This window comes from Elephas maximus, chromosome 3 (assembly GCF_024166365.1).
Source record: "Elephas maximus indicus isolate mEleMax1 chromosome 3, mEleMax1 primary haplotype, whole genome shotgun sequence".
NCBI lineage: Eukaryota > Metazoa > Chordata > Mammalia > Proboscidea > Elephantidae > Elephas > Elephas maximus.
The window spans coordinates 12,335,165-12,345,179 of record NC_064821.1 but is presented as its reverse complement, the minus strand read 5'-3'; the positions used below and the strand labels follow the sequence as shown (position 1 = coordinate 12,345,179).

General features: G+C 54.6%; 2 protein-coding genes across 3 annotated transcripts; both read right to left on the bottom strand.

The window, feature by feature from the left end:
* Positions 1 to 2,973: 2,973 nt before the first annotated feature.
* TRAPPC5 (trafficking protein particle complex subunit 5) lies at positions 2,974 to 5,090 on the bottom strand. Of its 2 annotated transcripts, none has more exons than XM_049875802.1 (2): positions 5,038 to 5,090; positions 2,974 to 3,586 (listed from the first exon to the last, which is right to left on the bottom strand). In XM_049875802.1, the coding sequence occupies exon 2, from the start codon at positions 3,572 to 3,574 to the stop codon at positions 3,008 to 3,010; it is 567 nt and encodes a 188-aa protein (XP_049731759.1). In that variant the 5' UTR covers positions 3,575 to 3,586; positions 5,038 to 5,090; the 3' UTR covers positions 2,974 to 3,007. The 2 variants fall into 2 exon arrangements, with proteins under 2 accessions (XP_049731759.1, XP_049731758.1); XM_049875801.1 differs by lacking the exon at positions 5,038 to 5,090 and adding an exon at positions 4,769 to 5,025.
* A 430-nt stretch (positions 5,091 to 5,520) lies between these two features.
* Positions 5,521 to 9,159, bottom strand: MCEMP1 (mast cell expressed membrane protein 1). The gene is made up of 7 exons (XM_049875799.1): positions 9,006 to 9,159; positions 8,586 to 8,675; positions 7,140 to 7,277; positions 6,907 to 6,957; positions 6,666 to 6,806; positions 6,325 to 6,402; positions 5,521 to 6,219 (listed from the first exon to the last, which is right to left on the bottom strand). The coding sequence occupies exons 1-7, from the start codon at positions 9,118 to 9,120 to the stop codon at positions 6,191 to 6,193; spliced, it is 642 nt and encodes a 213-aa protein (XP_049731756.1). The 5' UTR covers positions 9,121 to 9,159; the 3' UTR covers positions 5,521 to 6,190.
* Positions 9,160 to 10,015: the final 856 nt, after the last annotated feature.

Below are 10,015 nucleotides of genomic sequence, written 5' to 3'. Positions count from 1 at the left end.
CCCGGTGTTGCTCCGAGTTGCTCCCCTGGGCTGCTGCAGCCACCTCCTCCCACTTCACTCCACTGCTCCAACCCTTCCAGAAGTTTCCTTCCTACTCAGAGAAAAAGCCAGTCCTACAAGGCCCATTGTGATGACAGCACCCCTCCCAGGCACCTTATTTCCCCAACTTCATCTCCTCCTTCCCCCACCAGCAGCCTCCTCACTGTTCCTCGAACCTGCAGCTGGCTCCCACCTCAGGGCCTTTGCACTGGCTGTTCCCCTAGCCTGGAACACTGTTGGTGGTCTTAGCCGCCACGAAGTCGGCCTCTGACTCCCTGCACTACACCTGGTCCTGTGCCATCCCCATGACCGATTGCGACAGGATTATTGCAATCCGTAGGGTTTCCGTTGGCTGATTTCCAGAAGTTGATCACCAGGCCTTTCTTCCTCATCTGTAAGCTCCGCTGAAACTTGTTCGGCATCCTAGAAACACAAAAGCCTCCCTGGATAGATGGGTGGTGGCTGTGCATGAGGTGTGCTGGCAGGAGATCAAAACTGGGTCTCCTGTATGGAAGGTGAAAATTCTAAAAATGAGCCACTACTGACCTCCACCAAAGCACCCTCAGGCAGAGCCACCGCCAAGATGGAAACCTGCCTGACCACTGCCTCCTGTTTTCTCCCCAACCCTCACTTGCCCCAAACCAGGACCCAGCCTTACAATCCTACAGCTGGTTTCAAACCGTCTCCTTTCTCCACCAGCCCCGTGCCTCATCCTCAGCAAGAAACAGACCCCGGGCCCTCCTCTCCTGGCCTATAAGCACCCTGCAACCCTTCCTTGGGACCAACCCCGCTCCTCACCTCCCTCACCCATGTCCCTCTGCCACCCACCACTGCCAGCGCTCTGCAGACGACCTTTCACTCCTTCCCGGCTTCTGCCCCAAGGACCTGGAAATTCCAAGGACCTCTGGAGGATAAACCCAAAGCCAACTCCTGCAGTTTTCCAGGAAAACCCATGTCCCAGCATCAGCCCCTCTGGCTCTCCCACTTCCCAGGGCTCCAGCTCCTCCCCACCCCCCAGACCACCTACTCCAGGCCTGTGGCTTCATCTCTTGCCAGATCCCAACCTCCCTCCTGAACTCGACATCCAATCCCCAGATCTCTGTACCTGTCACAGGTACACCTCCTCCAGATTCAGGTTGTCACCCTGAACCCCACCCCCCATCCCAGCTCCCCTGGACCTCTCCCTTCTCTCAGCCCTGCCTTCATTCCACAGCTACTTCCTGATGGTCTGCTGTGCGCCTCGTGGCAGGTCCTCCATATTTTTATTTATCCCGATGTCACCTCCACAATGTGCAGAAGCCCACTGCTGTTCAGCACTTCTTCCCTTCTTGCTGCTAAGACTGAAACTGCCCCGACCATGCCCCACGTGCCCCAGTGTCCCCATCCATCTGTCCCTGCCACCTCCCATGATGCAGCCTAAACAGCAATTGAAAAGCCACACCCACCCACTAAACCCTTTGCTGAAGCAGTGACGGGGGTGCAGCTGAAAGTGTCTGCAGCTCATTCTCTGAACAGTTGCTTTCAGGTCCTAGAGGGAGAGGGAACAAGGACTATTTGAACAAGCTTCCCCCTAAGAAGTCTGGAAGGACTCACCTTGGGGAGGAGCATCCAGTGAGCAGAGGTTGGCAAGGTTGCCTGTTGTATAAAACGCCCACATGTATCAGTTGTCTATTTAAAAATTAGAGATACTTAAAGCGTCCAGATGATTCCAACGTGAGCTCACCATCCCCCTTGGAGAACTAGGTCACTAGAGCAGAGGTTTTCCAAGTGTGGTCTCTGGACCTTCAGCAGAACTAGTTGGAAATGCAAATTCATGAGCCACCCCTGCCCTGGAGAATCTGAAAGCCTGGGGATGGGGCCCCCGCCATCTGAGTTTTCAGGAGCCCTCCAGGCCGTTTGGACGCTCCAGTTTGGGAACTACGGCCTTAAGAGCATTGCTTCTCCAACTAAGGTGTCCAGAAATCAGTCGCCTAGGAATCTAGGCTCTCAGTAGTCTGGGGTGAGGCCTGGCTGTCTGCATCGCTGATAAGCTCCAGGGTGATGCCGAGGCTGCTGGTCCGTGGACCATGCTTTGAGTAGCAAGGGTGTACTGTCCAAGACTGCTTTCAGTGGATTTGTGGGATAGAGCTCACAAAGCATAAATTATTTACTATCTGGTCCTTTGGAGGAAACCCTGGTGGCACAGTGGTTAAGTGCTACGGCTGCTAACCAACAGGTCGGCAGTTCGAATCCGCCAGGCACTCCTTGGAAACTCTACAGTTCTACTCTGTCCTATAGGGTCACTATGAGTCAGAATTGACTGGATGGTAGTGGGTTTGTTTTTTTTTTCTGGTCCTTTGGAGTGCCTGGGTGGTGCAACAGTGAACGCCCAGCTGCTAACCAAAAGATCAGAGGTTTTGGTCTACCCAGAGGCACCTTGGAAGAAAAGCCTGACAATCTACTTCAGAAAACAGCCACCGAAAACCCGATGGAGCACAGCTCTATTCTGATGCACAGGCTCAGCATGAGTCAGGGTTGACTCCATGGCTACTGTTTATTTATTTTTTTTTTAATCTGATCCTTTACAGAAAAATTTTCTGACTCCTGTTCTACAGGAGTCTCTCAGCCCAATTCCCACCTGCCCCACCCATCATCTCTCCAGCCTGCAGGCAGCTTCCAACTGTGATTCCAAAATGTGCCAGCATTCCCCCAACCCCCAACCAGCCGGGCAGCGTTCACCACCGCTACCCACCCCCACCCCCACCCCCGCCGCCGGCCCCTGGTCCCACCAAGCCCCAACCCTATCTCAAAGCCCAAGGTGGGCCAGACTCCACCCCTACCCATTGTACTATAAACATGTTTGGGCCTTGGCCTCCCTCACCAGCCTGGGGCCAGAACTGGGCAAGGTGCTCTGAGCAATCTCTGAAGCCCCCACACAAGACACGAGACACTGGGGAAGGGGGCTCCGCATCCTTTATCTCCAGCGGGGTCAGCGGCCCTCCAGGGCCCGGTCACGGGCGATGACCGCCTCCTCGAACTTGATCATGAGCGTGGTGCCTTTGTGCCAGTGCGCCGTGACCTTGGCGGGGAAGCCACTGTGCGTGAGTACCGCCTCCACGATGCCGGCGGTGAAGCTGGCGCAGTTGAGTGTGCTGTTCTCCTTGGGCACAGAGATGTAGGTGTTGATGAGCGGCTCGCGCTCAATGATGTAGAAGGTGCGTGCATCGTCGTTAGCCTGCTCCAGCTTGTCTGCCTCCTTGCCGAAGAGTGCCTTCCACACAGCACCCTTGACAAAAAGCAGCGCGCCCAGCACCTTGGTCTCACGTCGGGCACCTTTTTCGCGGGCCACCAGTGCGTCCAGCACGCGCGCGCCCACCTGGCGGCCCAGCGCCGCCAGGCGCGCCTGCAGCTCGGCCACCGAGAAGACGCGGCTCTGGCAGTGCTGCACCAGCTCAGAGAAGAGCAGAGCGAAGGCGCTCAGGCTCACTTCGGTGCGCGGCCTTGCCAGCGCACGCTCCAGCAGCGCCGACTTCCCGCGCGTGAAGCGTGCCTCCATGCCGCCACAGCCCTGTGGGACATAAGGAAACGCCGATGTCAGGGGCCAAGTGGTGGGGCCCTGGCGGAGAGGTCAGGTAGGGGAGCCTGGAGGGGGCCTGAAACGCTCCCCCACACACTGTGGTGTGCTACAGCCTTGACTTCCCACCAGAGAAAAGATGAGACGCAAAGGAAACAGGACACCCAACCTGCGCGTAATGCAAGCCTACATTAATTAAGCCTTGCCAGTAAAAGCCAAATAGGAGGGTGGGCTCCTATCCTTTTCAGGAGAGGGCTTAGGGGTGGGAAGGTGGGAGGAGAGACAAGAGAGGGACCAGAAGGGGACGCTAGAAACCACCCCAACTCTTGCGCACTAGATGATTTCCCGAGCGCCTTCAAGCCCCATCCTCCACCTGTGCAGGTAACTAAAGAACTGATAGGGCGGGGCCTCAGAACCAAAGTAGGGAGGAGGCGAGGATGGAGGGCCGTGAGGGGGTACTGACAAGCCGGTGAAACAAAGGGGAGTCGGGCGGAGTCAAGAACAGCAGCCAAGAGGGTTGGGGGGCTACATGAGGCAGTCCTCCCAACCCTGTGCCCTCAGGCAGCACCGATTTCTCATGCACGAAGAGTGCTTCCTTTACTACGTGGATGGGCCTGGGTTAGAAGAAAGAGTGGAAGAGGGGCCCAGAAAAGGCCCCTCACCACCAAGCTCTCCAGAAATGCAGCTGGAACCAGTGAGAAACTGTAAGGAGGGGGCAGGCTGTCAGACCCAGGGTTTAGGGAAGCCTAGAGGGGGCGCTGTGATCCTTCCATCCCAGGACAAGTGACAGCTGTCGATGGGGAGAGAGGGAGAGGGGTTGGGGGGGGGGGCGTTGGAAAAACCTCTGCATTGGGGTTATACGGTGGGGGTGGCAGATGGCAGAGGACTGGAGGCTCGCAGGGGCGCTGAGACACACCGCTCCCCGCCCACTACGGGGCTAGAAGTCCCCGCCAGGGGTTGGGGAGGAAGAGCTGAGAATCCCGTCCCCATGATGCGGGGGTGGGGGAGGGGTCAGGGACAGGATGCTGAGACGTCCCCCTCAAGGGCTGCGTGGCAGGGAAACCAGTGGACCGGGGTGGGGGGTCCCAAGGACCCCGGGACGCCCCCGCCCCAGCGTGCGCGCTTCCGCAGAGGGTCCAGAACGTGCGAGACGGGAAAGTGTTGAGAGCCCCTCACTGAGATACGATTGGGGTCCGTGAGCTGAGCCGTGACAGGGCCGGGGCCCCGAGGGTCCGCTAGGCACCGAGAACCCCGCCCTGGTGTGGACCGGGCAGAGGGGCCGGCGAAGATCCCACTGTCCTCGCGACCCCCCGGGGTGGGCCGAACCGCGCGGACCGGGGCTGGCGGACGCCAAGACCCTGGCATAGGACCCACAGGCCCGCGGGGGTAGGCGGTGGCGACGCAGACAAGGCCCGAGGCGGCCGGGGGCGCGGCCGGGGACTTACCGGTAACCGCTGGCGCGAGCTCGGCCGAGCTGCTTTACGGCGCCGTGAAAGGCCCTGAGCACGCAGGCGCGGCGGCGGGACGGGCGTGCGGCGCTCCGCGCGGTGATTCTAGGAGCGATCGCTTGAGGGCGCGCGTGGCCGTGTTCGGCCTAACGGCTAGGGCCGCGGTTCTCTCCGCGGCCAGGAGCCGTGCTGGCCTGGGTTGGCCGACGCTTAGGGGTGCAGTAAGCACGCGTGGTCACCTGCTCAGGGACACATGTATGTCCTTGGGCACACGTCCTCTTGTCTCAGGGCCACACGTCTGACCACGAGCACACGTTCTCTTGTGCGTCCCGGGAGACGCATGCCCTTGGGCACACGTTTTCTTAGGGGAACACACAATCCATGGGCTGTGAGCATAGTACACTCACGGACACGAACACACATGGATACACGCTTGTCTTAGTTATCTAGTGCTGCTATAACGGGAATACCACAAGTGGATGGTTTTATCAAATTTATTCTTTCACAGTCTAGTAGCCTACAAGTCCAAATTTAGGGCGTCAGCTCCAGGAGAAGGACATGTGTGTGTACATGGTCTGAACACACGGTGGCATAACCTGGCACATTCACATAGGCACACACCTGTTCACATGGGCACAGGTGGTGACAAGGGCACACACCTTAGCACCCACATTCACAGTGATAGAGTCCCATGGTGTGTAACACACACGGTGACATGTTTATACATGCAACATAACACACATGTTTACACTGACCGTGAAACAGGCACATGTAACACGTCAAAAACCACGCTCATGGTGACACATTTTTGTGGTACTCACTGACACAGCCATCCACTGTGCCATGCTTCCACTCAAAACACACCACGACACACACATATGAATCACATGTACAGTGAGATGGACGTGCACACCACACTCGTGGTGACACCCACATTCACAGTGATGCATTCCTGTGGAATACACTGGCACACCCACCATCCACAAAATGCTAACACACACACAACTCCACACATTCATCAGGACATGTGATTTTCTGTATGTGAGGAGGAGCAGCAGGTTCAGACCAAGCTGCAGACCCTTTTCCATCTGCGTTAAGAGGTGCAGCCCCTTCCTCCAAGCTTCAGGCTGTGGCTGTGATGTCCTCTCATTTATTTAGATGTAGACTGTGCAGGGGCAGCTACGGGAAAGACACCGAGGGTCAGGCAGAACCCCACCCCTGGGAGAAAAGCTGGGGCCAAGTCCAGGGCTCCACTCTCACCCACCTCCTCCGACCCAGACTCACATGGATTCTGCTTCTTCTCCAGCTCCTTCAGGATTGTGTCCATTTTCTTCACCAGGTCCATCTTTACTTGTTTCACCTCTGGCAGAAGGGGGACAGGAAGAAGCTAGGGAGGGACCTCAGAGAAGGCCCCGCCTTCATTGGAAGCCCCTTTCTGCCTGACCCCTATCCTGGGGTGCTGCAGACCACATGTCCTTGGAGTTCCCAGCAGAGTTTAAATAAATACACCTGGGCTTTGGTAAGGTGGGGACCCTGACTGCCCCGTGAACTAAATCTCCAGCACCCAGCCCCGTGATGGGCATTGATACAAACTCATCAAATGAAGACAAGATCTTCAAAGACACCTTTTTTCAGTGTTTCCAAGTTCCCGTTCCCACTGGTATTGATCATGTGGATGGCCTCCTTGATCATCTGGTGAATGGCCTCCCGGACAAGGCTCTGCCTCTTATTCTGCTCCTCCTGGATTTCATACAGTGAGTTTGAGACTGAAAGCATGAAATAGGGGTGCCAAAGTCACCACTGCTCTCCCAGAGGGCCCCAACCCCCCCGCCATGACCTCTCAACCCTCCTAGGTAACCCCCTCACCGTTCCACAGCTCCATTTTCAAGACCAGAAACTCCTGGGACAGCTCAGAATCTATCAGGAGAGGGCAGGGAAACCCATAAAGTGCCCCAATTCTGCCCTCCTGGGAGCAGAGTTGGGGAAGGGAGAGGAGGTGGGAACAAAGGGAACAGGGTGGAAACACTGGGCCTTCCCAGCTCCTGAGGACACTGCCCCAGGCCTCCCTCCCCTCCACACACAAAAAAACCCCAACTCACTCTTCACTAGGATCATGGCTGAGAGAATGATGAAGAAGATGAAGGTCAATGCAAGGAGAATGTACAGACTCATGATGGCTCTGTACAGCCAGCGAGGGGTCTGGGCAGGGTCCGAGGGCAGCCTGGACTGGGCGGGGACTGGGGCAGAAAGGCAGGCCAGGTGACCTCCAGGACTTCAGGTGGCCACCACTCAAACCATCAACAACACTGTCTCTAACCCCATCAACAGCTCTGTCACCTACATTCCCTCTTCCCAATACCGTTAGCATCTGTCACCATCAACAATGCTATCTCCATCGCCATGAACAACACTGCCACCAACATAAATCCTCACCAGCGCCATCAGCAACTATCCCTAACACTGTCACCATTACAACCCCCTTACCATCTGTTGTGGATTAACTGTGTCTCATTCAAAAAATGCGTTGGAATCCAAACCCCTATTCCTGTAGAGGAAACCCTGGTAGCGAAGTGGTTAAGAGCTACGGCTGCTAACCAAAAAGGTTAGCAACTTGAATCCACCAGGCGCTCTTTGGAAACTCTGTGAGGCAGTTCTACTGTGTCCTATAGGGTCGCTATGAGTAGGAATCGACTTGACAATGGGTTTATACCTGTAGATGCAATGTAATGTAATTGCTTTCATAATGTTGTAATCTAATATAATATAATCATCTTCCATAATGTAATCTAATGTAATGTAATCATTTGGTTGCATTCATACCAAGGTAGGGTGGATACTAAACCTAATCGCTTCTGAGTTATAAAAAGAACAGAATAGACACAGAGACGCATGTGTACACACGCAGGGAACTACAGATGATGTGAGATCGTCTACAAGCAAAGGAATGCCAAGGATTGGCAGCAGACACCAGAACTAGGAGAACGGCTCACAGAAGGGCTCTACAAAGCTGAGAGCCCAATTTGGACTTTTAGCCTCCAGAACTGTGAGAAAATAATTTCTGTTCTTTAAAGCCACCTGTTTTTGGTATTTCTGTTACAGCAGCACTAGGTAGCTAAGACATCATCCTCCTCAACAACGCTCTCACCAACACTGACACCATCAACAGCTCTCTTAGCAACAGCACCAACATTCACCAGCATAAGTGTCCATTGTTTCCAACACTGTCACCATCAAGGATTCTGTCACATATTCCTTCCTGATCAACCACGTTTCACCTGCATTCACCCTCCAATGCCATCACCCCAAACTTTCACCCACACCATTACCAACACGATCAACAAACAACATCATCACCAAAAGTTCAACTATCTTATCACCATCACCACGTGCAAAGCTTTCCCCACCATTTCACCATCACAGCCATTGATGCCACCATACCCCACACCATTAACTCCAACCTCCACTTGCAGCCTCTCCCCTGCAGCTCCCCTCCCACCTGTCCCTTCCCAAGGTTATGGGACATGGATAGGTAGGCATCTACTCACCCTGACTCTTGGGTGGTGAATGGTCACACTTTGGCTGGACCTGGCTTCTGAAGGTCAAGGTGATATTCTCATAGTTGGGGTCACCTTCACCTGTGGGGTGGGTTGGTAAAACGGGTTGTGGAAACCTGCTCAGAGCTTTTTGGGGGCGGGGGTAGAGGGCTCAGAGATCTTGGTTCACTGAGCTCCTGCACACTGCAAATTTCTGGAGGTAAAAGATAAGATCTGAGGAACTAAGATCTGCTTCTCAGATAAGCAGTGTGTGTGTGTGTGTGTGTGTGTGTGAGTGAGATGCACACACACTCAAACACATCTTGGGCATGGAAGTAACCAGCTTCTGGACACCCCCCCCCAATCCTCTTCCCTCTCACTTATCAACCCTTCCTTCTCAACCTCTCCAGACCTCACCCTAAGGATCTGCACCTTGGTTTCTGGCTGGGCCCCCTTGTTTCTTGTCTTTGGAGGCTGCCGCCTGCATCTTCACCTCTTGGTTCGGGTAGATTTCCTCAACTCCATGGTCCCCGGCCTGCCAAGACATCCCCACCCACCGGAAGGCATCAGGGAAGATGAGGAAATCCTGCAGCAGAGGGGAAGAAAAGAGGGCTTAGTCTCCTCTCCTCCGGGCTCCATGACACCCCTCACCCTGGGATGTCTTCATCCCTCTCCAGGTCAAGAGTTCTTAGGGAACCAGAGGTCTTGGAGAAGGCCAAAGAGAATTCCCCAGGTTCAGAAATGAACAAGGATGGCCAAGAAGTTAACAGGAAGCTGTGTGTGTATGTATCTGTCTGTTTATTTGTCTCTCTGTCCACTGGGTGGACCTCGTCTTGCCATCTACTCTCAGTCCCAGAAAATAGGGTTTAGAACCTCAGAGTCTCACCTTCTAGATTATGGATAGCTGGTATTCGAGGCAGAATTTTGGAGTACCGCAGACTTCTTCCCCTCCCCAGTCGCACCCCTCAGCTCCACCCCCAAGAAATTCTACTTCTCCAAGGATCCTGAAGAGGAAGGGACAGATGTGGGGCAAAGGGGCTAACCACTGGGACTCTATACCCACATCCGGGCCTGAAGCCACATTCACTGCCCATCCCTTGCTTCGCAAGCCCTGGAGGTGCAGCTTCCCCTGACTCAGGAGACCACAGACTGAGAAACCCTCAAATTATGCACTCACTCTCATTCACATGTGTGCACACACACCCAGTGTCTTAATTTCCTAGTGCAGCTGTAACACAAATACCACAAAGGGGTGGCTTTCAAGAACAGAAATTTATTTTCTCATAGTTCTGGAGGCTAAAAGTTCAAGTCAGGGTCTCAGCTCCTTGCCAATAACCGCAGACATTCCTTAATTCCTTGATTTGTGAACAATTCTTGCATGGCATCTGTCTTCCCTGGTGTGTGTGCCTGCATGTGTGTGTGTGTATGTGTAAAAATATCTA

Bases quoted from the DNA above. Each gene is read 5' to 3' on its own strand.
- TRAPPC5 (XM_049875801.1), bottom strand. From the start codon at position 4,957: ATGCCAGGGTCTTGGCGTCCGCCAGCCCCGGTCCGCGCGGTTCGGCCC. The intron at 3,587-4,768 runs GTGAGGGGCTCT...TATGTCCCACAG, and splicing joins CGGACCCCAATCGTATCTCA to GGCTGTGGCGGCATGGAGGC.
- MCEMP1 (XM_049875799.1), bottom strand. From the start codon at position 9,120: ATGTCTTGGCAGGCCGGGGACCATGGAGTTGAGGAAATCTACCCGAAC. The intron at 7,278-8,585 runs GTGAGTAGATGC...TTTCTGCCCCAG, and splicing joins TTCACCACCCAAGAGTCAGG to TCCCCGCCCAGTCCAGGCTG. The intron at 6,958-7,139 runs GTGAGTTGGGGT...CTCTCCTGATAG, and splicing joins AGCCATGATCCTAGTGAAGA to ATTCTGAGCTGTCCCAGGAG.